This window comes from Megalobrama amblycephala, linkage group LG14 (genome assembly GCF_018812025.1).
Source record: "Megalobrama amblycephala isolate DHTTF-2021 linkage group LG14, ASM1881202v1, whole genome shotgun sequence".
Lineage (NCBI taxonomy): Eukaryota > Metazoa > Chordata > Actinopteri > Cypriniformes > Xenocyprididae > Megalobrama > Megalobrama amblycephala.
This window is the reverse complement of record NC_063057.1, coordinates 39894928-39921894: the sequence shown is the minus strand read 5'-3', so window position 1 is coordinate 39921894 and position 26967 is coordinate 39894928. Positions and strand designations below refer to the sequence as shown.

The 26967-nt window shown below is 37.1% G+C and overlaps 2 protein-coding genes across 2 annotated transcripts; both read right to left on the bottom strand.

Annotated features, from left to right (window-relative positions):
* Positions 1-222: 222 nt before the first annotated feature.
* LOC125245266 (gastrula zinc finger protein XlCGF57.1-like) lies at positions 223-9129 on the bottom strand. Its single transcript, XM_048155804.1, has 3 exons — positions 9081-9129; positions 8426-8647; positions 223-1583 (listed from the first exon to the last, which is right to left on the bottom strand). The coding sequence occupies exons 2-3, from the start codon at positions 8595-8597 to the stop codon at positions 496-498; spliced, it is 1260 nt and encodes a 419-aa protein (XP_048011761.1). The 5' UTR covers positions 8598-8647; positions 9081-9129; the 3' UTR covers positions 223-495.
* Positions 9130-12235: 3106 nt separating this feature from the next.
* Positions 12236-22685, bottom strand: LOC125245262 (gastrula zinc finger protein XlCGF57.1-like). Its single transcript, XM_048155799.1, has 3 exons — positions 21848-22685; positions 20972-21175; positions 12236-13539 (listed from the first exon to the last, which is right to left on the bottom strand). The coding sequence occupies exons 1-3, from the start codon at positions 22005-22007 to the stop codon at positions 12452-12454; spliced, it is 1452 nt and encodes a 483-aa protein (XP_048011756.1). The 5' UTR covers positions 22008-22685; the 3' UTR covers positions 12236-12451.
* Between the last annotated feature and the right edge of the window lie 4282 nt (positions 22686-26967).

The following is a 26967-nucleotide window of genomic DNA, read 5'->3' as shown; positions in this document are numbered from 1 at the left end:
GATACCAAGACGACGAAGAGGAAATAAGTAGATGAGGAATACCCCTACAAACTATCCCAGGATCTCAAACACCTCCCTAGCTTCCTAGGTCGTGTATCAGTATACCGTGTAAATGAATGTGGCCGACTCCCTGATCAGTGCCCTGACTACTGAATTAGGGAGCTGATTGAGACGCATGATGGGTGCTCTGCCAGTTCTTGGCCACACCAATAGATGTGTATTATTTCTGTATTTTTACTGTTTTTTTTTTTCTTTTACATTCAAGTATAATAAATATAGTTGAGAATGTATATTTCATAAATATGTTTATTTGCTCTACCGTTCACTTGCACTACTGTCATTGTGATCAGCACAAGTGCATATACTGTAGGGGAGTGAATTTGCACATTCACTCGATGCATTGGCAGTAAAAATCGCTTGGGTATGAACACAACAAACGTCTCAAAAAACGCTGGCAAAAAACGCATGCAACATTTGTCCCGGTATGTACAGGCCTTAAGGCTTTTCTCCAGTGTGAACTCTCATATGGTCTTTAAGGTTTCCATGACGATTGAAACTCTTTCCACACTGAGGACATGTGTAAGGCTTCTCTCCTGTGTGATTTCTCATGTGCCTGTTCAGGCTTCCTTTTTGAGTGAAACTTACTCCACACTGTTTGCAAGTGAAAGCTCTCTCTCCAATGTGAACTTTCATGTGCCTGTTAAGGCTAGATATTCGACGGAAACTCTTTCCACACCGTTGGCAAGTTATAAAGCTCTCTCCAGTATGAATTCTCATGTGCATTTTAAGGCTTGATTTATGCCTGAAACTCTTTCCACACTGTTGGCAAGTGAAAGAGCTCTCTCCACTGTGAACTTCCATGTGCCTCTTAAGGCTTGATTCATGACTGACACACTTTCCACACTGTTGGCAAGTGAACAGGTTCTCTCCAGTGTGAACTTTCATGTGGTAATTAAGGTGTCCTTTACTGATGAAACTTCTTCCACACTGTTGGCAGGTGTAAGGCTTCTCTCCAGTGTGAATTATCATGTGCCTGTTAAGACTACTTTTAAGGGTGAAACTGTTTCCACATTGTTGGCAGGTGTAAGGCTTATCATTAGTGTGAATTCTCATGTGCCTGTTAAGAGTACTTTTAAGAGTGAAACTGTTTCCACATTGCTGGCAGGTGTAAGGCTTATCATTAGTGTGAATTCTCATGTGCCTTTTAAGACCACTTTTAAGAGTGAAACTCTTTCCACATTGTTGGCATGTGAAGGGACTCTTTCCAGTGTTAACTCTCATATGAACTTTAAGGCTTTCATCTTGACTGCAACTCTTTTCACACTGAGGGGATCCATTAGGCTTCTCTCCAGTGTGAATTCTCATGTGGACTTTAAGGTTTCCTTTTTGACTGAAACATTTTCCACAGTGAATGCAAGTGAAATAACTTGTAGTTACTGACTTTTGAGCTTTTTTTCGTGTGGAAGTCTTTTCAGTCTGTGAGCATTTAAAAGATTTTTCTCCAGGTATTAAATCATGAAGATTCTCATATTGATCTTTCTCTGCATTGAGTAATTTCCTCTCCTCTTTCAGCGCCATTAGATCTAAGATAAAAAAAAACCAACAACATCAAAAAAATTAAACCCAGTTTAATCACAAAAGGCAACCAACAACAAAAAATTTTTATATGTAATGCAACAACATATTAGATCCTATACTGGGGATGTCCAAACCATCTCCTGGAGTTGACATTTGAAGACATTTATTAGCTGGTTCAGGTGTGTTAAATTGAGGACGGAGCTAAACTTTGCAAGATGATGGCATTCCAGAAGCAGGATTTCACATCTCTGTCCTACACCTACTATGCTACTAAGAGGTGTTACATGTAATCTAACAATGTCTTTCCCAGGAGTTCTCAACTCTGGCCCGCAAGATCCACTTCTCTGCAGAGTTTGCCTCCAACCCTAGTCAAACACATGAACAAGCTAGTCAAGGTCTTTAGGAGTACTAGAAAGATATAGGCAAGTGAGTTTGATCAATGTTGGAGCTAATCTCTGCAGGAATAGGGACCTTGATGGCCAGAGTTGAGAACCACTGTTCTTCACAATACTGCTAACTCTGAACTTTTTATTGGACATGTACCAAATACCTTCAAGCTGGCAGTTAAACCCATTATTAAAAAAACACAGTTTGTCCCAGGAGATATAGTTAATTATAGACTGATCTAAAAATACAATTTATTTTGTCTCCTGGGGAATAAAATGACTTATTTAGAGGGGGGGGGGGGGGGGGGGGACTTCCTCTTCCCCCCCCATACAGGCCAAAAGTACTGAACATAAACAGAGTATGACAATGACACAGTGGCGGCTACTGGTCTGTCAGAGAGGGGAGCTCATTTTCGGCCTACATCATAAAATTGCTATTTATTTAAAAGAATTCTGCCCTACGTTCCTTTTCAAGAAAATGGTCTGTGACCCTTCGTACCAACTAGGAGTCTTTTCAGTGACTTACCAGTGTCCTCTCAATGGCAGCAAGCTAGGCTGCTTAGTATAATGAAGGAATGAATGAATGAACGATCTAAAAAAAAAATATTAAACTCTGTAAAACTGAAACAAGGAATTGGTGTATAATTGTGTGAAATGTATGATGAAAATCAAGCAATTTCGCCAAGCAAATTAAGAAATAGGTTGCACATTTTTATTTCGACTGAACTTGAGAAATCCGCGATGGGACTAGCGCGAATAGCTTCAGTGATTCCTTATAGTCAGAATCGCTTAGTAAAAGGAGATGCAGTCTTTCGACAGACCCTCCAATCATCACGCAGAAGCTCGGAGTCCGGGCCAGCCCACTCCCCATTCACCCCAGAGACGCTGGCGTCCGGGGCGGGACATAATCGCAGCGTTTATCCATGACCGTCTAGTTTCGAAGCGCTGAAAAAAAACCGTTCAAAGCAGCCCCATGAAGTCAATGGACGCTGGGCTTCAATAGGGAAATGCATGTGACGCTGGATGTATGAAAGGAATCATAGCCGACCTGCTATATGTAACTGATTCTGAACGAACTCGTCTTTGAGATGAACGTTTTCTAACGCATTTTTAGTCAATAAAATGTTAATACAATATACATATTTGACCATTAATTTTGTGACATTATAAGGGAAGCCGAGCTTCCCTTGCAGTCTTAAAGAAATCGCCACTGAATGACACAGAAGAGAAGATATTGCTGAATAAAGTTATTTTTTAGTTTAGACAAAAAGTATACTCGTCGCTTCATAAAATTAAGTCACATTGACTTTTTTAACAATGTCTTTAGTACCTTTCTTCAACTTGAAAGTGGTGGTTAAATTGTTGGATATGAAATTGTTTGTATATGGATAAAATCATATACCTCTTCTCTGCATTGACTATGAAACAGAACAACTGATCACAAATAGATCCAGCAGCAATAAGACTGTATTTGGCTGGCAGTGATCAGACAACTTTATTAAAATCCTGATCAAGAGAGGCTACAATTCCATCCTAGTGAAATCTCACGCCGAAGCTTCATGAAGTAGTGTTTTGAAATCGGCCATCACTATATAAGTCGTTATTCTTTTTTTTTTTTGGCGCACCAAAAATATTCTCGTCACTTTATAATATTAATATTGAACCAATGTACTCACATGAACTGATTTAAATATGTTTTTAGTACATTAATGGATCTTGAGAGAGGAAATGTCATTGCTGGCTATGCAGGCCTCACGGAGCCATCGGATTTCAACAAAAATATCTTAATTTCTAATATCTTTAATATCTTAATAAGGGCATGAGGGTGAGTAATAAATGACATTATTCTCATTTTTTTGGTGAACTAACCCTTTAAGAAAACATGCAGCGTTGGGGAGCCTCCAGGAATGGTTGGGAACCTCTGCTCAGATCAGGGGTGTACAGTCCTGCTCCAGCACACCTGTCTATAATTATCAAGCAACCCGGCGCTTCTTGATTAGCTGATTCAGGTGTGTTTGGTTAGGGTTGGAGCTGTAATCTGCAGGATGGTGGCTCTCCAGGAGTAGGTTTGGGCACCACTGCTCTAGATAAATAATTATCAAAAACGTTGAACTTTTGATTTAGGATGGATATAAATGGGCCATTTCAAAATGTGGCCTTGATGAAGTGTTATTATCTGGGGACCTTGTGTGATTTACAAATTAGAGGAAGTTATTACAAGACTTTTGAACTTTTGTGACTTTAAAAAAAATCTGTATTTTTATGTTGCAAATCAAGGTCAATGAAGTTGCCATATATGGTTCCTCGCCAGTCTATGGTTATTGTTTTCCGAATATGTGTGTATATATAAAATGTAAGACACATGTATAAAATATAAATATTTACATGAAACATATATAAACTTCATAGAATATTTGTTTAGCAACATTTTTTATTTATTTTATGAACATTGCAACTACTTCGAGACACCAGGTAATTTGTTTTGCAAAAAGTGAATATATACAAAATATAAGACACATAAAATATTTAAAAAATTTATTAAAAACATATAAACTTAATAGAATATTTATTTAGGAACATTTTTTCTTTTTCAAGTGTCACAATTCAATTCTAGTCACTTAGGCAACTGCTTCATGGTACTTGATAAAGCAGCTGCGATCAGCATTGAGGCACAGGTGGATCTTACAGACCCTGCAGAGAACATTTGACCTGAATATTGTCCCCTTCCTGCTGCAGTTCTTGCAGTTGGTGTAGATGGGGGCATGGAACGGAGTCATGTCAAACCGCTCAGAAGCATCCAGGGTGTGGCTGCGGTGTCCCAGAACAGGCTTGGGGACATCATCAGATGTGCTGGGGGCGCATGGAAATGATGAGTTCCTTCTGGGGCGAGACATGACTTGCCTCTGGCTGCTGCAACCCCTGAACACCTGGATCCGGAAGTTCTTCAATGACAGGCCATCCACAGGAAGAGCCTTGCTGTCCTGTCTGTACATGATCCAGGCATTCGTGAGACTGACATCTATTACGTATGCAAACATCCACATGTACCACCTCTTGGATTTCATAGGGATGCGGTAGAGGTGGACCAGCATGTCACTCTTGTCAATCCCCCCCATGTTGGCATTGTAGCTCTTGATTATAGCACCCCCAGATCTGTTGACAGCAGAATGACGACCTTGTTGTCCTTCCACCTGAGGGCCAGGATCCCATCATCACTAGTGACGCAGTCATGCATACCATGAGGGACAGCCTTTTTCTCAATATCCTTGATGGATTTCAATGGAGGCTTGCCTATTCTGTTGTCCCTGGCTGTCCCTGTGTACCAGCAGTTCTTGTCTTTGAGGTACCGCACTATCTCCAGGCTGGTGAAGAAGTTGTCTGCAAAGATGGGGGTGGTGATGGATGAGGACATGGTGCTGGCCAGGACGGAGACCCATGGTGACACCCATGGCTTGTTGTTCAGACTTCATGGGGACACCATGGGCCTCCAGCATAGTATAGCACCAGGTCATGAATAAAGCCATCCTCAGAAGCCCTGGCAAACAACTTAAATCCCCATTTGTCTGGCTTGTTCTTGATGTATTGCCTTCATAGGCACCTCATCCAAAGACTGCTTGGGGGTCTGTGGCTCACTCCTGAAGGCAGTAACCAGGAGGCTGAACAGTGGCCGGACTTTGAAGAATCTGTCAATGGTGCCAGGGATCTGGGTGTTGTCAGTAAAGTGGACAAGCCTTCTCATCCACCTGAACCCCTTAGATGACATGAGGTTTGCAACTTGAGGGACCTTGGTCTCCATTGCCCAGACATCATCAATGGAGGGCAGCTCAGAAATCTCATGTAGAGCAGGATAGCCACAAAGGTCATCATCTCATCTTCAGTGGTGGTGAAGGAGCTGTTGACATTCTTCTGGGTCACAAGTTGGATTGGTAAGTTATATGCTTGACATGGGGGCTGACGTGCCTGGTGAAGTAATCATGGAGTATCAATTTAGTCAGGGGGAAAGTGCTGGTATTGGGCAGGGCTTGGTTATCCAGGTCAACCTTCTTCCAGGTTGTTTGTTGCTGGCTTCCCCTTCTTGGTGGGCCCCTTGGCGTGGGGTGCTGGGTGGTCTTTGTCCTCGTTCTCAGCATCGCTGTTGTCTTCGTAGTGGTAGTCATCGTTGCCGTCATTGTAGTCGTCCTCAAGTTCCTCCACTGCAGGCCGCATACACTTCCTCTTGACAGTTGGGCATGGAGTTCCCAGATTGTGGGTGGGTGGGATGAAGTCAGGGTCTGCCACATCATCGGCGTCTTTCCATAGAAGAACCAAGTAGACAGCTGCAAAAGAAAAGTGTCTTTTTAAGTTAAGTCAATTTCAAGCCCACTTTGAGTTATTTGTGAAGGAAAACAGATTATGAAAAAGAATATTGACATAAATATTGTAAATGTATAACAAGAAGTGAAAAATAGCACTAAGAACTGGTATTACCACTTACATTAGCAGTAATAAGACACATAGTAAATATAAAACACCAATATATGCCACAATAATATAAACTGTATTAGTAGTAATAATTATACTAAAACTTTTATAAGTTAAACATATTTTAATATTTATGGATTGATAACTTTAATAAATGTTTTCCCTCTGGATCAATATATAATGTTATACAAACCTGTGGCAACATCCAATGTAATATTGAGTACTATTGTCCTACATTATAATGCATTAAGTGAAAAATATGTTACGTTCCATTACGTAATTGGTATGTTTTCGTGTTCTCTCCTTCCTTTCTTTCTCTCCCCCTCTTTTTCTCTCTCTGCTAAGCAGCGCTCCAAATCATCTGCAGCTGATTCCAATTAGTGGCAGCGGAGCTTACCTGCTACACAGCGTGCCACAGAGAGACAACGTTGTTTTATTTGCTATTAAGCAATTTGTGAAATGTAAACTTAAAGTGTGTTTACAACGACATTACTGTTGAGACGTGTGAGACTGGCTCTATCAACCTGTGTAGGGAGATGGGTGCCGATTTATTTGGGTTTATTCCCCTTCTAAATTTTTCACCTGTTTTTCTTTAGTCAGGGAGAGAGGTAAGATTATTGTCTTTAATTTTATTTTATTTTGGGCAGGGAGGTTACTTTGTTAAAACCTTAAATAAGACTTTGTTTTGTTTGTTGTTTTTGGCATTTGCTCTCTCCTGATGTCTTGGTTACTTAAGTTTATTAACCCTGACATTTGTATGTAATTTATATTCATTGGCTTTTGTTAAGCCCTGAACAATAAAACAAATTTAAGTATATTTTTGATTCGGTGTTCTTTTATCTTATGGTGTTAAATAGAGAGTTTGTGTAAACTTTTATGAGAATTATCAATTGAAAAAGTGAAAAGAGCTGGGATAGAGGAAAAGGAGATTTCTCATTCATTCATTTATTTATTTAAAACACATTTTTATTTTTGTTACGTTCTCAATAACCCCTAGACACCATGAGTTTGTAACAAATAGCACTATAAGTACTGGTGGTACCTCTCATTTTAGCAGTAATGAGGCTCACAGTAAAAATAAACACCAATATTTGCTATTTAAGTATATTAAAAACTGTTATAAGATCATAAAACTGACCAAACTTACACATTTCACTATTTATGGCTTGATCATTTCAATATATGGTTTAAGTTTCCCACTGGATCACTGAAAAAATGTTATACAAACCTGTGGCAACACTATTAAATACTATTGTCCTGTTATAATGCATTATTTGAGAAAAAATAATAATTATAATAATAATAATATGGCTCAATAGATGCATCAGGTGTATGTCTAAAAATGGACATGCTGTCACTTGCACTACCTAAACAAATATGATCATGCCATTTTTCATGCCACAACATTCACTAATTCTAGACATCCATCACAACTATTCAACCATATAATGTGTGAGTTTCATAATCTTACCATTGTTCATTTTGATGTTATTTCAGTATTTGTGGGAGTAGGTAGGCATGTAGATCCGTACTTCACAAATTCTGGAATGACGCTGAAGTTTGAAACACTCTGGGCAACTCCGGTTTGGTCAGATGCAATGATGTCACTATCTGTGACGCAGACTGATATCTGTTGATTGGCTGAGAGATATCCATGTGCTTATACGATCTCACAGAGAGGCATGTGAACACGATTGTGAATGTTCGATTAAGTTAGCAAATATGGATCTTCGCCCGATAAAGGGTTAAGAGGAAAGTGCGCAAAACATATTCATCTAAACGCTGCTCTTAGCAGTGTGGACGGCATCAGATGTTCGATAACAGTATATTGATACTTCAAGAAGAACACTGGTTTTGTCTGACATGTTGAGATCACATGACTAAAAAAAGTCTTTAATCAGGACACTCATATGACATCCTTCAAAAATATCATTCATTTCTGTAGAGCTGGACAATTTAAGGATCAAATGACTGAGTTCAGATGTGAGAATGAAACCAACCTGTTTGTTCCTCAGTCTCTTCTTGTTTCAAACTGAATACTTCTTCAATACTAATGCCTTCACTCTCCTCTTTAACAAATGCCATCTGGGTTTGTTCTTCAGTATCTTCATAACTCACTCTGAATGTTTCTTCAACATTCATGTCTTCACTCTCCTCTTTAATAAATGGCATCTTTATAATAGTGTGTCACGTGGCTCTTGGTTGCTTCACCAGGAGTTTTTCTGTGTGTTTAGAAAATTAGTCATGTTTAAGATGAGAATAATCAACAGAAAGAAAAATAAATCTCTAGGTGCATCTCAATCAGTTCTTACACTGCAAAAAAAAAAAAAAAAAAAAAAAAAAAAAAAGCTTTTCTTAGTATTTTTTTTGGCTTGTTCCCAGTCCAAATAGCTACATTTATTTATTTTTTTTTAATCTAGATGCTTTTACTAGATAACTAAAATGACAAGTTACTAATATATTTAGTAATTTTACTTATCTAGTAATGATGTTAAAAAATATATATATATCAATAATTTAAAAAGTAATGTTTAATTAATGCATTACAATGTGACATTCAAAAGTATTTAATTTATTTTACACCACTTGTAAAACTATAAAATAGACTGAATGCTTTGTATTGATTTATACACTGAAACTGCTTAAAACACAAACCTTTCCTCAGCCGAATCACAATGGAGTGCGGCGCAGCCTTATGACATCACGCCACCAAACCAAAATAAAAGTCCTGTAAAGTTCATAGAAATTTAATTCGGTAGAAATCTATTTACATACAGAAATCAAAGATAAATTAATATCTAATTATATATATATATATATATATATATATATATATATATATATATATATATATATATACACATCAGAGGTATTCAGCTGTGAAATGTACATATTTAAATATATTTGTTGCACAGCGATGTACTGAAAATAACTACCAATAAAGTGAAATGTGAAATTTTGTCTAAAAGGCAAAACCGTCATGATTGAGTGCAGAAATCATTTATTGGTTGTTTTTCAATAACAATTCATTTACAAATGTTTGATGCATTTTTTATATATAGAACCACAGCAAAAACTATTAAAACACACAAAAAATAAATTAAAACATTAAAATATCCTTTCTTTGTATTGCATGTTTGAACACAGCTCAATTGTCCAGTATGAACATTTTTTTAGGGTTCATAAAAAATATTCAGTCTTTACTTACACCTTGTTGAGGTTTGACACGCCCGAGAATGCATTTGAAGCAAAAAAAATATATAGTTAATTGTTCTGGTTTCATACTTCCACAACATTAAAACCATTAATACACTGTTATTTTTTTTTCCCCAGAGACAGATGGAGCTGAGTACTAAACAATTTTATGTGTATTTTTACCTTTTTAAGTGGTCTGCATTAGCTTTCTGAGGCTTATTCTCACATAAAATTTCTAAAATTGTATTAGAGATTTTTGTAGTCAACTATTTTACTTTCCTATTTATTTAAGATAAATTGAACTTATAAAATTATTTTATTTACAAGTGTCATGTTGTGTCAAAGTGTGATTTTCATGTCATGTAGCCTAGAACCGCTTCTGATCATGAAATCAAAACAGACTCACGATTTTATGACAGTACTTTTATTATTTACCTTTTTTTTTGTCAGCGTTGAAAACTCCAACTGATACAACATACAATACAACTTATTTTTGTCAAGCTGCAGAGATTTTCAAGACAGTATTTTCCTCATCTTGAAAGTGTGGACGCTGCATCTATATGCTAATTCTGTTATGTGATACCACATTTATTTTAAAGAAATTTTATGGCTTTCCATCATCGGTATCGCTTAACATTTTAAAGCACTAAATCTTTTTTCACAAAAGAAATCTTTGGATGGAAACCAGGCTACAGTCATATTCAGTTTGTCTTAGTTATCATGAGTGAGTTCCCTCTGTCTTGTGAGGTATTTTGTATTTCTTCCCTTTTCTTGTTGAATTGTTCCCACTTCCCTTTCAAAGCTCTAGTAACCTTCTGTCAAGTGTGCAGGTATATCTTTATCATAGAAATGTTTACAATTGTATCGTCTCATCCTTTGGCTATATCTATATCAAATATTAAACCATACTAAAAAACTGTTGTTGCACCCATTCAAGTCTCAAAAGTTCTTCAGAAACTCCAAATATAATTAATATAGGATCTAGTTCAATAAGAATATACAATGTATCTGAAAAAACCTGGAAAATCTTGTTCCAGAAACTTTAATTTTGGACAAAATTTAAGTTATTCACATATTCATATTCTTTGACAGCTTATTTACTTTGTGATGTTTCTTTTTTAAAGTTGTGTACATTTTAGAACCTTTTTTTAGAAAACATTTTACAAAGTCTAACTCCTACTTGGTTCTATAAAGTTCTATCTGTGAGCCAATCAGCACTTTGAAACCACACATGAGGACCAATCAGGATCGGATTTCTTTGCCATGTTGCTGGAATACACCATGACAGCGGAAAAGATTGCAGAAAACGCTAAATCAGTGAAGAGAAGACTAAGGGTGTGTCTCAGTCATCTCAGAAATTACAGATGTCGAGTCATAAGAATTTTAACTCAAACTTGCTTAGAAACCTACTTCTGTACAAATAGGTTTTATGTTGCCTACTCTCTCTCTCTCTCTCTCTCTCTCTCCCTCATAGCTTGAGCCTTTTGGTTGACCACAAAGTTGCAATGATCAGTTAAAACCAAAATCAGATGTCTCACTCTCTCCAACCAGTGACGTCATTCCTCAAAGGTGGCTTTCATGCCCAACAGTTCACAGTTGCTGACATCGTATTCGCATTCCACTGTGGAGAGAGTTTTTGAAAAAGTATTGCATAGAGACCTGTGTCTGAAGCATCCTCCTCTACAACAAAAGGCAAATCAGGATCTGGAAGATGCAGAGCAGGTACTGAAGTACAGCATGTCTCAAGTCTGAAAAGGCAATTTGATGTAACCAGATTCCAATTAAGTTGCCTTTATCCTCTCGTCCTTTGAGTAGTGTGGTAAGAGATGCAGCTGCACTGCTGAAGTACTGGATAAATCTCCTATAAAGGTTTGTGAACCCCAAAATCTATGCAGCTCCTTAACAGTGGTGGGACAGGACCATTCTAGTACTGCCTTCACCTTGGAATTATCCATCTCCTCTCCTTGTCACATGCCCCAGGTAGGACACAGAAGAGGAATGAAACTCAAACTTCTCAGCCTTCATAATCATTTGATGGTCTATACTCAGAATTTGGGAAATTAGCCATCTAGTGAAATGGATAAGAGAAGTAGTGACTAGTTCTTTGTCAGACTGTATGAACATGGTCCCCACTGTAAGCCTTGTCACACTGTAAAATCTCAGTTGTCATTATTGTCAGAATGTATGACAGTCAACGGACACACAAAAAACCTTTACATCATCAACCAATAACACATTAGGTGAAAGTGAGCTGCATTACACATGGGATTTAAATGGTGGCTACAAAGAAATCTCTCATTTGTCATGACTTGACTTGAAAATCAAAGACAGTTTGACAGTTGTCGTACAAGTCACGCTGCAGGACTGTGAGTCAAATGTGACACTGTCAGAATTTCGTCGGAGGTCAAATTTGATTGCATTGATCATTAATCGCTGTTGGCGAATGTCAAAGGAACGATAAAAACTAACGATTCAAAGATTTTATCCTAGGATCAGAAGAATCTTTTAGGATTTGCAAAATTTGTCACAGATGGTGAAATTATGGTTAAAAATTGGCATTTATCAATTTAAAATAAGGTCAATTCAGCTGTAAACAGTTCTACAAAAGACAGCAATGTAGTTATTCAGTTTATTGTTGATTAAGTTCAGATACCAGTGTTGATGTTGTAAGATGTGACTCAGCTATACAGCAGCTCTACAGAATACAACAGTGCCATTATCCAGTTTATGTGAACCTCAAGATTTACAAGTTTTACACATGAAAGGCTTCTCTCCGTTGTTATTACATTAGGTGTTTCTTGTCTGTAAAACTCATTCCACCTTAGTCACATTTAAAAGTTCTCCTTCGAGTGAATCCTTGTGTGGAATTCAAGATGTGTTTTTTGAGTGAAACTCTTTCCACACTTTGTGCATGTGTAAGGCTTCTCTCCAGTGTGAAGTCTCATGTGGAGCTTAAGGTTTCCTTGACGATCGAAACTCTTTCCACACTGAAAGCATGTGTAAGGCTGTTCTCCATTGTGAATTCTCATGTGCCTGTTCAGGCTTCCTTTTTGAGTGAAACTTATTCCACACTGTTGGCAAGTGAAATGGCTCTCTCCAGTGTGAACATTCATGTGCCTCTTAAGGCCTGTTTTTTGAGTGAAACTCTTTCCACACTGTTGACAAGCGAAAGCTCTCACTCCAATGTGAATTTTCATGTGCCTGTTAAGGCTAGATTTTCGACGGAAACTCTTTCCACACCGTTGGCAAGTTATAAAGCTCTCTCCAGTGTGAATACTCATGTGCATTTTAAGGCTTGATTTATGCCTGAAACTCTTTCCACACTGTTGACAAGTGAAAGAGCTCTTGCCAATGTGAACGTTCATGTGCCTCTTAAGGCTTGATTTATGACTGACACACTTTCCACACTGTTGGCAAGTGAACAGGTTCTCTCCAGTGTGAACTTTCATGTGGTAATTAAGGTGTCCTTTTCTGATGAAACATTTTTCACAGTGTTGGCAGGTGTAAGGCTTATCATTAGTGTGAATTCTCATGTGCACTATAAGGTTTCCATGATTATTAAAACTCCTTCCACACTGAGGGCATGTGTAAGGCTTCTCTCCAGTGTGAACTCTCATATGAACTTTAAGGCTTCCATCTTGATTGAAACTCTTTCCACATTGAGGGGATCCATTAGGCTTCTCTTCAGTGTGAATTCTCATGTGGGCTTTAAGGTTTCCTTTTTGACTGAAAGTTTTTCCACAATGAATGCAAGTGAAATAACTTCTAGTTCCTGACTTTCGAGCTCTTTTTTGTGTGGAAGTCTTTTCAGTTTGTGAGCATTTAAAAGATTTTTCTCCAGGTATTAAATCATGAAGATTCTCATATTGATCTTTCTCTGCATTGAGTAATTCCCTCTCCTCTTTCAGCGCCATTAGATCTAAGATGAAAAAAACACAACAAAAAAAATTAAACCCAGTTTAGTCACAAAAGGCAACCAACAACAAAAATTTTAATATGTAATGCAACAACATATATGCCCGATCCTATAATGGGGATGTCCAAACTGTCTCCTGGAGGGTCTATGTCCTACTTGAACCAACACACCTACCGAAAGGTTCAGAAGTTGCCTGAAGACATTTATTAGCTGGTTCAGGTGTGTTAAATTGAGGACGGAGCTAAACTTTGCAAGATGATGGCCTTCCAGAAGCAGGATTTCACATCTCTGTCCTATACCTACTATGCTACTAAGAGGTGTTACATGTAATCTAAGAATGTCTTTCCCAGGGGTTCTCAACTCTGGCCCGCAAGATCCACTTCTCTGCAGAGTTTGCCTCCAACCCTAATCAAACACATGAACAAGCTAGTCAAGGTCTTTAGGAGTACTAGAAAGATATAGGCAAGTGAGTTTGATCAATGTTGGAGCTAATCTCTGCAGGAATGGGGACCTTGATGGCCAGAGTTGAGAACCACTGTTCTTCACAATACTGCTAACTCTGAACTTTTTATCGGACATGTATCAAATACCTCCAAGCTGGCAGTTAAAAGACCCAAGAGATATAGTTAATAATAGACTGATCTAAAAATATAATGTGTCTCCTGGGGATTTAGAGGAAAAAAAGAAAAGGGGACAAACTACCTCTTCCCCCATCCAGGCCAAAAGTAAATCACATGGATTTTTCTGGGATGATTTATTAATAAAAAAATAGGCAATATTTTTTGTCAGCAAGGAAGCAGTAGATGTTTGTTTTACAGGGTTAGTTCACCCAAAAATAAATCTCACCCTCAAGTTGTTCCACACCCATTAGACTTCTCTTATTTTCTGTGGTGTCATTGTTGTACGCTGTTTATGTTCAGCACTCCCAGGTTCTATGCCAGAATGCCAGCTCAGTATTGCCCGAGGTGTGTGTGTGATGCTGACGCAGGAGACGGCGTTCTGACATAGAACCTGAAAGCACTGAACATAAACAGAGTACGACAATGACACAGAAGAGAAGATATTGCTGAATAAAACTATTATTGTTTCGTTTTTGCATACAAAAAGTATACTAGTCACTTGATAAAATTAAGGTTGAACCACTGCAGTCACGTTGACTTTTTTAACAATGTCTTTAGTACCTTTCTGCAACTTGAAAGTGGTGGTTAAATTGTTGTCTACGGATAAAATCATATACCTCTTCTCTGCACTGACTATGTAACAGAACAACTGATAACGAATAGACCTAGCAGCAATAAGACTGTATTTGGCTGGCAGTGATCTGACCGACTACTTTATTAAAATCCTGACCAAGTGAGGCTACAATTTCACCATCCTAGTGAAATCTCACTCTGAAGCTTCATGAAGCAGTGTTTTGAAATCGGCCATCACTATAGAAGTTGTTATTCTGTTTTTTTTGGCGCACCAAAAATATCCTTGGCGCTTTATAATATTAATATTGAACCACTGTACTCACATGAACTGATTTAAATATGTTTTTAGTACATTAATGGATCTTGAGAGAGGAAATGTCATTGCTGGCTATGGAGGCCTCACTGAGATTAACAAAACAGCATGAGGGTGAGTAATGACATTTTTTTTTTTTTTTTTGGTGAACTAACCCTTTAAGAAAACATTTAACTAACCCTTTAAGAAACATGTTGGGGGGCCTCCAGGAATATGGTTGGGAACCTCTACTCATAGAAGCAAAAAATTTTTCTTTTATTTTATAAACATTGCAACTTCTTCAACAAACCAGGGTAATTTGTTTTCCAAAAAGTGGATATATACAAAATATAAGACACAAACTATTTAAAATATTTATTTTATACATGTAAACTTAATAGAATATTTATTTAGGAACATTTTTTCTTTTTCACGTGTCAATTCAATTCCAGTAACTTAGGCAACTGTTCTTGTCTTTGAGGTACTGCACTATCTCCAGGCTGGTGAAGAAGTTGTCTGCAAAGTTGGCGGTGGTGGTGGATGAGGACATGGTGCTGGCCAGGACGGAGACCCATGGTGACACCCATGGTTTGTTGTTCAGACTTCATGGGGACACCATGGGCCTCCAGCGTAGTTTTGCCCTTGTATAGCACCAGGTCATGAATAAAGCCATCCTCAGAAGCAAGCAGACCTGGCAAACAACTTAAATCCCCATTTGTCTGGCTTGTTCTTGATGTATTGCCATAACCTCATCCACAGACTGCTTGGTGGTCTGTGGCTCACTCCTGTAGGCAGTAACCAGGAGGCTGAACAGTGGCTTCTTCAAGACTTTGAGGAATCTGTCAATGGTGCCAGGGATCTGGGTGTTGTCAGTAAAGTGGACAAGCCTTCTCATCAGCCTGAACCCCTTAGATGACATGAGGTTTGCAACTTGTGGGACCCTGGTCTCCATTGCACAGTAGTCATCAATAGAGGGAAGCTCAGAAATCCCCATGTAGAGCAGGATAGCCACAAAGGTCATCATCTCATCTTCAGTGGTGGTGAAGGAGGTGTTGATATTCTTCTGGGTCACATACATGTTGGATTAGTATGTTATATGCTTGACATGGGGGCTGAAGTACCTGGTGAAGTAATCATATGAAGTGTCAATTAAGTCAGGGGGAAAGTGCTGGTATTGGGCAGGGCTTGCTTGTCCAGGTCAACCTTCTTCCAGGTTGTTGGCTACTGGCTTCCCCTTCTTGGTAGGCCCTTTGGCACAGTGGTAGTCACAGTCGCCTTCGTCGTCCTCAAGCTCCACTGCAGGCCACATACACTTCCTCTTGGCAGAGGGGTCATGTCACTCGGGCATGGAGTGTCCAGATTGGTGGGATGAAGTCAGGGTTTGCCAAGTCATCATCTTCTTTGTCGGCGCCCTCATTGGCTGGCACAACAACAATCGGCCTCTTTCCATAGAAGAGCCAAGTAAACAGCTGCAAAAGAAAAGTCATTGTTTTTGAGTCAATTTCCAGCCCAGTTTGAGTTATTTGTGAACAAAAACATTAACAATGAAGTGCAGATCTACTAAAAACAAAGAATATTGACATGTGTAAATGAAAAATAGCACTAAGAACTGGTTGTTACCACTTATATTAGCAGTAATAAGACACACCAATATATGCCACAATAATATAAACTGGGTTAGTAGTAATAATTATAATAATAATAAAAACTGTTATAAGTTTTGTTGTAAACATCTTTTTAACATTTATGGATTGATAATTTTAATAAATGGTTTCCTTCTGGATCAATGTATAATGTTATACAAACCTGTGGCAACATCCAATGTAATCACGAGTACTATTGTCCTACATTATAATGCATTAAGTGAAAAATAGCACTACAAGTACTAGTTGTACCTCTCATTTTATCAGTAATGAGGCTCACAGTAAAAATAAACATCAATATATGCTATTTAAGTATATTAAAAACTGTTATTAGGTCATAAAACTGACCAAACTTACACATATTTCACTGTTTATGGCTTGATCATTTCAATATATGGTTCAAGTTTCCCACTGGATCACTGAAAAATGTTATACAAACCTGTGGTAACACTATTAAATACAATTGTCTTGTAATAATGCATTATTTGTATATATATATATATATATATATATATATATATATATATATATATATATAAAGACATCTTAGTATGGCTCAATAAATGCATCGGGTGTATGTCTAAGAAAACGGATGTGCTGTCACTTGCGCTAGTTTTACCTGAACAGGGCGCATGATTAAATTTGATCATGCCATTTTTCATATTCATCACCTTCACTAATTCTAGAAATCCTACGCAAACAACATCTATCTCAACATTTAACACAACTATTCAACCATAAAATGTGTGAGTTTCATAATCTTACCATTGTTCATTTTGATGTTATTTCAGTATTTGTGGGAGTAGGTAGGCATGTAGATCCGTACTTCACAAATTCTGGAATGACGCTGAAGTTTGAAATGCCCCGGGCAACTCCGGATATCCACTGATTGGCTGAGAGCGAGCTCACAGAGAGGCACGTGAACACGGTTGTGAATGCTCGATTAAGTTAGCAAATATTGTTCTTCCCCGATAAACGGTTAAGAGGAAAGTGCGCAACACATATTTCAGGGCTGATAGTGAAAAAAATTCCTGAGCCTGAACTTTTTTTCCTTGCCCCCCGAGAGGGTACTATGTATGCGACGCACTTTTAACACAACTTGTTGGCCCCTGGGCCCAAATATATAAACAGCCTAAGTATGTATAACCCTGATCATCATTATTGACAAGTGGCTCTTTTTTAGATATTTTCATATTTGCATTATCCCCTCAGTATTATTCAAGAAAACACAGCATTTTCTTCTCAATATGTTCAGTGCCTACATTGACCTTATTAGCCCATCTTAGTACAATCACTGGAAGTAAATGCTGCAGATGCTACAGTCATACCAAGACAGGTCAGTAAGTGGCAATAATAGTACTCCAAAGTACACAGGAATTGATTACCTAAAAGACATGAAAAGGACACACATTCATTTTTCTTTAACAAATTTAATTGCAAAATATGCACCATTCAACTGAAAAACTATAAAAAATGAATATACTGTAAAAGACGGTATGTTGCAGTGCTCTGACTGTTGCTTTGTGAACAGGGTCTAATTCGTGCCGTGACAGTACTTTTTTCCCGCTAGTTCCATACATTAGTTTTCTGGCACACACAGTGCAATAGCATGCTCCTGGTTGCCGGAGTTTTTGACACCAGCTTCCAAAGGGCTTTCCGTCGCTACCCACATCCTCAATCCAAGCCCAGCGCCATTTATTCTTTATGCTTTTATCAATGTCTTTAATGTCTTCCCCTGGCTTCATAAACATAGCCATGACTTACGTTTTGAGTTGAGAAATATGAGACACAATTGTAAACACCTTCGCGCATGGAGCATTGCCTAGGCCCTTTCACACAGGACGCGGTATGCGCTGCGCTATGAAACCCATTTGTTTCAATGGCTTGCGCCGCGCGAGGACTGCGTCGACCAAAGCGCAGACGCAGCGGAGCGCAGCTTGCGCGCACGCCACGGTCAAAGTTCAAAATAGTTCAACTTTTGCCGCTGCGCTCTGTGACGATTACCCGCGCGACCAATAGCAACGGGGCATCCAAACAATCGGAAAGCAAAATGGATGAACCGCTATTTACTGAGTTGTAATTTCCAGAGCTATACAATACAAGTTTGCTGGTCGTATAGTGACATCGGGAGAAAAGCTGTGTCATGGAGACATGACAGACACTGTTAAGAGCTGCTCTCTTTCTTCTTCTTACAAGCAGGGCTATTGCTATTGCTCACTTCTTAGCACGGCCCGGGACATATACTTTACTGCTGACCGAAAGGTGGAACAACAATCAAATGACTATGTATAAAACTCCCGCTACATGTTTGGAAAACTCCGCCTACTGTGCTCTGGCCAGCGCAGCGCAAATCGCTTTGTATCTGAAGGGCTGCGCGGAACCCAGCGGCGAGCGCAGCGCATGCCGCGTCCTGTGTGAAAGGGCCTTAAACCTGTATCGATCTATTTGACAAAGACACGAGGCCCGCCCCTTAACTACTTCTGATTGGCTCATGAGTCGTTGAGCGTTAAAGCTGCTCTCTGACCTGCGCATCTCAGATCTAAATGACAGATCAATACGACGACATATAGTGCCATGTTAAAAATCTAAGTTTCCGAGATTAAAGTCGGAATATTCAGAGAATAAAGTCGAAATATCTAACCTCTGCAAAAAATAATAATAATATTAATAATAAAAATAAAGTCGGAGAATAAAGTCGAAATGTTCCGAGAATAAAATACTTTATTCCGTGCGGAAACAAGGCTATGGTTGTGACGATGACGCGCTTGATTTATTAGCCTATGTAGCCTACTGCTGTTCTGTTTGCATTGACAGAACATAGCAAAACGTTTAGATATCGTTTCAGCTATTAAAACAGTTCCGTTTTGTATGACACATTGATTTCGTTTCTGTTTTATTAAGTTCAGTTCCGCAGTAAAGAGACTTCTGCAGATTTCGTTTGTCTGTAAATAGCCTACACTGTGCGCTGTCATTCATGATGAAAATAAAACTAAATGTCATTCTCCATGATTTCAATGAATAATCCACCTGGTCAACATAATGTTTTATTCATTGATACTTTTAATTGAATAATGCCTATCACTTGAAACAGTTTTGCTGATTTGTATTTATTAAAACGATGTATTTTAAATTTATATTAGTCTACATCAACTTGTATTCCTTGTACATAACAATGAATGTGTCGGAGGGTAAGGGGATATTTGAATTATTTATGAATAAACTAGTGTATTCTAAATCAGTGACGCAAGATCCTTAATAGAAATTTCCACTTTGACGCGAGAAATGCATCTTTACAGATATAATGAAAGAGTTTTTGGTTTGATTTGTTTTATTTCGTTAAGCAATAATTTAAATCTCTCCATCTATGTATTTGATGTCGGTAAGGCATGTATTGTTTTGAGGATAATTCGTTTCCACTGGATAAAAAAAGTGCAAGTGACGGCTCTGGCGCCTCTGTATTGCATTGTGCAAGCTTCCACTCTCCGCACAAACCAATGGATATGCGCCTATACCTTATTTATATCTGACGAATAAAAAATCTTCCCATTACAACTTAATTAATAAAAACAGAAACGAAATCACTTTGCCATACATAAAAAACGGAACTATTTTAATAGCTGAAACGATGTCTAACAGAACAGCACATATTCTCTTCCGTGCTTTTAAAAACAGACATCAAATAAACATTAGACAATCTTTTTTATTATTATTATTATTTTTTTTTATTATTATTATTTTAACATGGCACTAAAACGCCGCCGTAGACCAATATAACCAGAACCTGATTTTTTTTTTTTTTTTCCCGCAGCCACAGTAGCCTACGCTGGAAATCCGGCGTGGTGCCGGAACGCTATCACCCCTGCATATTTACATATTCATCTAAATGCTGCTCTTAGCAGTGTGGACGGCATCAGATGTTCAATAACAGTATATTGCTACTTCAAGAAGAACACTGGCTTTGTTTGACATGTTGAGATCGCATGACTAAAAAAAGTCTTTTAATTAGGACACTCATATGACATTCTTCAAAAATATAATTCGTTTCTGTAGAGCTGGACAATTTAAGGCAGTGTTTCTCAACTCCAGTCCTCGGGACCCACTGCTCTGCACATTTTGTATGTATCCCTTATTTAACACACCTGATTTAGACCATCAGCTCATTAGGAGAGTCTGCATGAACTGAATTGAGTGTGTCATATAAGAGAGACATACAAAATGTGCAGAGCAGTGGGTCCCGAGGACTGGAGTTGAGAACCACTGATTTAAGGATCAAATGACTTGAGTTCAGATGTGAGAATGAAACCAACCTGTTTGTTCCTCAGTCTCTTCTTGTTTCAAACTGAATACTTCTTCAATCCTAATGCATTCACTCTCCTCTTTAACAAATGCCATCTGGGTTTGTTCTTCAGTATCTTCATAACTCACTCTGAATGTTTCTTCAACATTCATGTCTTCACTCTCCTCTTTAATGAACGCCATCTTGGTTCTCGATTGCTTCACCAGGAGTTTTTCTGTGCGTTTAGACAATTAGTCATGTTTAAGATGAGAATAATCCACAGAAAGAAAAATAAATCTCTAGGTGCATCTCAATCAGTTCTTACACTGCCAAAAAAAAAAAAAAAAAAAAATGCTTTTCTTAGTATTTTTTGGCTTGTTCCCAGTCCAAATAGCTATACATTTTTAAATCTATATGCTTTTACTAAATAAGTAAAATGACAAGTTACTGGAGGGTAAATTTTTTCTAGAAAACAAGAAAATTGTTAATTTTACTTGATTTAAGAATTTTTAGATATTGACGTTTTGGCAGTGTAGAATTCATAAGTAAAAAAGAAGAAAAAAAAAGAAAAGTGTATTGAAAGTTCATATTTCAGCATTTATGACTTATATTTGATATTTAATGATTTGTAGATCACATTTAATCGATTCATGAAAACATTTGTGATTTGTTTGTAAAAGTTGTCATTTGTGTTTACAATAAAATGATTCATGATACATGGAGAGAAACGAGACGCAGCTTTTCTGTCACTCGCGTGCAGAGATGCTCTACTCAAAATAATGTTTAATTAATGCATTACAATGTGACATTCAAAAATATTTAATTTATTTTACACCACTTGTAAAACTATAAAACAGACTGAATGCTTTGTATTGATTTAAACACTGAAACTGCTTAAAACACAAACCTTTCCTCAGCCGAATCACAGATACAGGAATGCGTCGCAGCCTTATGACATCACACCACCAGACCAAAATAAAAGTCCTTCTTCTTCTTCTGTAGTTTTTATTGGCAGTTTGCAAACAGCGTGCATTACCGCCATCTTCTGGACTGAGGTGTGAACTCATTTGGATAACAATTATATTACGCTACCATATGTGAGGAAAAAAAAAATACACTTTTATATACACTAAGTGGGGTTATGATTTCTTCCTATACTATATCTTGTTTGCAAGTTGAGTTTCTTTCAGATATATGATTACAGCTTTAATTAAAGATTGTTCACCTGACATACTCCTGTGTTTAATTTTTTTAAACACAGTTCATTATTTGTTATTCTTTCTAGTTCTTTCCTTTTTTCAGAGTATTTTCTACATCTCAGGAGAATATGTTCAACATTCTCTACCTCTCCACAGTGTGTACATAGTCCAGTTTGGTGTTTGCCTATTATCCTTAAACAGCCATTTAAACTTGTGTGTCCTATTCTCAATATTGTGATCATATTTTCTTCCTGCCTACTCAGCCCACTATATTTTTTACCTATTACTTCTTTTTGAATGCTGTACAAATGTCTTCCTTTCTTCTCCTGATCCCATGTATCCTGCCACCTTCTATTTATACTATCTTTAATAATAACTTTAATTTCTGACTTGCTTAATGGTACTTTTATTTCTATTTGATCTGCCTTCAGAGCATCTTTTGCTAATTTATCTACTTTTTCGTTTCCTTTAATACCTACATGTGCTGGAATCCAAGTAAACTCTATATAAATGTTTTGCTGACCTAACCTAAAAATTTATTGACTTATTTCATCTAGAAGATCTTGTCTACATATAGACTTCCCACTTTGAATACTTGACAAGGAGGACATGGAATCGGAACACATGACTGTCCTATGTGGTTTTACTTCCTCCACCCATTGCAGTGCTATGATAATGGCCATTATTTCTGCTGAGAAGACAGAGAGGTGATCTGTAATTCTTTTTTGAATCATAATATTATATTTTGAAATGAATACTGCTGCACCTGTTTTCCCAGTAATTGGGTCTTTAGACGCATCTATATATATCTGTACTGCATCATTATACCAGGTTTCTATATATTGTTGGATATTTTGATATCTGCCTTCATTTTATATAATATTTTTCACTTCCATGTTTACTATAGGGTAACAAAATAGCCATGGAGGGATGGCAGTAATACTCATTGTTTTACAACATTCAATAGTGTCTATCCCCATTTCTTTTGCCTCTTTTCCCCCACTCCATCCAAAACTACTGACATTAGTCCGACCATACTCCCAGCACTCTTCAAGTACCTTTTTTTAAGGATGTGATTTTCCATGTCCCTGCAGACTTATCCAATAAGACATTTTAAGTTTCTGTCGTCTAATATTCAATGGCATCTCTCCTACTTCTACTTGTATTGATGCTGCTGGCGATGTTTTAAAAGCTCCACAACACACGCGGAGGGCCTTAGATTGCATCTTATCCAAGACTGTCAATAAGGATTTAGCTGCAGAATTATACACTATGCATCTGTAATCAAAAACAGATCGAATTAGAGCAATATATATCATCTTCATAGATGCTCCAGATGCACCCCAATTATATCCTGACAGACATTTAAGTACATTAATACCTCGTTTACATTTATCCACCATTTTTTGGATATGAATTTTAAAAGTAAGTTTATTATCAAACCATACTCCTAAATATCTTATTACCTTTTCTTGTTTGAGAGATTGTCCATACAAATTAATATCTAATCTAGGGTTTTCCCATTTTTTAGAGAGACATATATATTGAGTTTTCTCAACTGACAAGCGGAATCCCCATTCACGTGACCACTTTTCAACCTGTTCTATTGCTTTCTGCATTCTTGACTCCAGTACTTTAATGTTACGGCCCCTTACCCATAATGCCCCATCATCTGCATATAATGCTTTACTCATTCTCTGTTCAACTCCAGAAAAAATATCATCAATCATAATATTAAATAATATTGGGCTACATACGCTTCCTTGCGGAGTTCCATTTTCTATTGGGTAGATATTTGAAGATTCCACACCAATCCTAACCTCAATAGTCCTTTCTCTTAAAAAGTCTCTAATCCAATTAAACATTTTACCACCTATTTCCATTCTATTCAATTTAATTAAAAGCCCTTCCTTCCATAACATGTCATAAGCTTTTTTTCTATATCAAAAAATGTTGCTAAAACATATTCTTTATTTACTTGTGCTTTCCGTATTTCATTCTCCAAACAAATTACAGGATCCATAGTTGTTCTTCCTTTTCGAAAGCCGCTCTGATAAGGAGATAAAAGATCTCTTTTTTCAATTTCATATACTAACCTATTAGTTATTATTTTTTCCATAAGCTTACAAAGGTTAGATGTCAAAGCTATTGGTCTGTAACTTTTAACATCTGTTTTATCCTTTCCAGGTTTTCCTATCGGGATTATTACTGAATGCTTCCAGCTAGTAGGTATCTTCCCTTGCTCCCAAACTTTGTTATAAAGCTTTAAAATAAAATCTATCTCAGAGGTATCCAGCTGTGAAATGTACATATTTAAATATATTTGTTGCACAGTGATGTACTGAAAATAACCACCAATAAAGGAGTCATATGTGAAATTCTGTCTAAAAGGCAAAACAGTCATGATTGAGTGCAGAAACCAATTATTCCAGTGGTTTGTTGGTAAATGTTTTTCAATAATAATTCATTTACAAATGTTTGATTTATATATATATTCTTGGCGCGGCCAAGAATGCATTCAAAGTAAAAGAAAAATAAAGTTATTTGTTCTGGTTTCATACTTCAATAACACCAAACCAATCAGACAGATGGAGCTGAGTACTAAACCATTTTATGTGTATTTTTACCTTTTTTAAGTGGTCTGCTTTAGCTTTCTGAGGCTTATTCTCACATACCATTTCTAAAATTGTATTAGAGATTTTTGTAGTCAACTACATTATTTTCCTAATTTAATTTATTTAAGATAAATTGAACTTATAAAATTATTTTATTTACAAGGGTCATGTTTGTGATTTTCACTTGTCATATAGCCTAGAACCGCTTCTGATCATGAAATCGAAACAGACTCACGATTTTATGACAGTACTTTTATTATTTACCTTTTTTTGTCAGCGTTTAAACTCCAACTGATACAACATACAATACAACTTGTTTTTGTTGAGCTGCAGAGAAATTACAGATAGGGTCATAAGATTTTCAAGACCGTATTTTCCTCATCTTGAAAGTTTGGATGCTGCATCTATATGCTAATTCTGTTATGTGACACCACATTTATTCGTGTTAAAGCCCCTTTTCTCAACAAAAAATGTTTCCAAACTCATAGAAATAGATTTTGTCCACATTTGAGAAATTTTATGGCATTTCCATCAGCTTAACATTTTAAAGTACTAAATCTTTTTTTGCCAAAAAAATCCTTGGATGGAAACCTGGCTACAGTCACATTCAGTTTGTCTTAGTTATCATGAGTGAGTTCCCTTGTATTTCTTCCCTTTTCCTGTTGAATTGTTCCCCCTTCCCTTTCAAAGCTCTAGTATTTGTATCGTCTCATCCTTTGGCTATATCTATATCAAATATGGACCCATATGAAACAAACTGTTGTTGCGCCCATTCAAGTCTCAAATTCTTAAGAAACTCCAAATATAAATAATTAATATAGGATCTAGTTCAATAAGAATATCCAGTGTATCTGAAAAAAACCTGGAAAATACTGTTCCAGAAACTTAAATTTTGTAATTTTGGACAAAATTAAGTTATTCACATATTCATATTCGTTGACAGCTTATTTACTTTATGTGATGTTTCTTTGTTTATTTGTACATTTGTGGAACAAATTTACAAAGTCTAACTCTAACTTGGTTCTATAAGGTTCTATCTGTGAGCCAATCAGCACTTTGAATGCACACATGAAGACCAATCACGATCGGCTTTCTTTGCCATGTCGCTGGAATGCACCATGACAGCGGAAAAGATCGCAGAAAACGCTACATCAGTGAAGAGAAGACTAAGGGTGTGTCTCAGTCAGGTCAGAAATTACAGATGTCAGGTCATAAGAATTTGAACTCAAACTCTTTAACTTGGACTCAGGACTTAAATCCTGATTGAATCATAGTTTCTCTCTAAAACTGAACTTAGTTGAAAGCAGTGTTCATTTTGTTAACAAAGACGACAAAAAATATTCGATGATGACCATTTGTTCTGTGCCTAAGACAAGACGTTGACAAAATAAACTAGTATCTGGTGATAAAAACTATGACAATGTATGTCATTTCTTTGTTAACAAGACTAGACAGGACTAAATGTTATTTGAGGAATATCGGACATTCACAATACATTTTTTTTGTTATTGTTTTTTACTTGATACTTGATTCTTGAATTATAATACCAATTTTATCTATCCTTAATTTATGATCATACCTTATAAATTAGCAGTTGAAATTAACTGGCAAGAAGCACAGCGACATGAAGCCAATGATCCAGTGGCTGAAGCGAGTCGGACTAGGTGCTAGTAGGCTACTGTCTGTGTCTTATATCTTTTTTATGTTTGGTTTGTTATTGTAGTTCTTATATTTGCCTACTCATATATATCACAGTATCTCACAGAAGTATACACCTCACATTTTTTGTAAATATTTTATTATATCTTTTCATGTGACAAAACTCAAGAAATTACACTTTGCTACAATATAAAGTAGTGAGTGTACAGCTTGTACAACAGTGTAAATTTGCTGTCCCCTCAAAATAACTAATAATAACACACAGCCATTAATGTCTAAACTGCTGGCTACAAAAGTAAGTAAAAATGCCCAAATTGGGCCCAATTAGCCATTTTCTCTCCCCGGTGTCATGTGACTCGTTAGTGTTACAAGGTCTCAGGTGTGAATGGGGAGCAGGTGTGTTAAATTTGGTGTCATCACTTTCTCTCATACTGGTCACTGGAAGTTCAACATGGCACCTCATGGCAAAGAACTCTCTGAGGATCTGAAAAAAAGAATTGTTGCTCTACATAAAGATGGCGTAGGCTATAAGAAGATTGCCAAGACCCTGAAAC

What these genes read in the sequence shown, in the direction of transcription:
- LOC125245266 (XM_048155804.1), bottom strand. Translation starts at nt 8,597, where the DNA reads ATGCCATTTATTAAAGAGGAGAGTGAAGACATGAATGTTGAAGAAACA. An exon ending in AGAGACTGAGGAACAAACAG is followed by an intron (nt 1,584 to 8,425) that starts GTTGGTTTCATT and finishes TTTTTATCTTAG; the next exon opens with ATCTAATGGCGCTGAAAGAG.
- LOC125245262 (XM_048155799.1), bottom strand. Translation starts at nt 22,007, where the DNA reads ATGAGTTCACACCTCAGTCCAGAAGATGGCGGTAATGCACGCTGTTTG. An exon ending in TGTGATTCGGCTGAGGAAAG is followed by an intron (nt 21,176 to 21,847) that starts GTTTGTGTTTTA and finishes CTAAACGCACAG; the next exon opens with AAAAACTCCTGGTGAAGCAA. An exon ending in AGAGACTGAGGAACAAACAG is followed by an intron (nt 13,540 to 20,971) that starts GTTGGTTTCATT and finishes TTTTCATCTTAG; the next exon opens with ATCTAATGGCGCTGAAAGAG.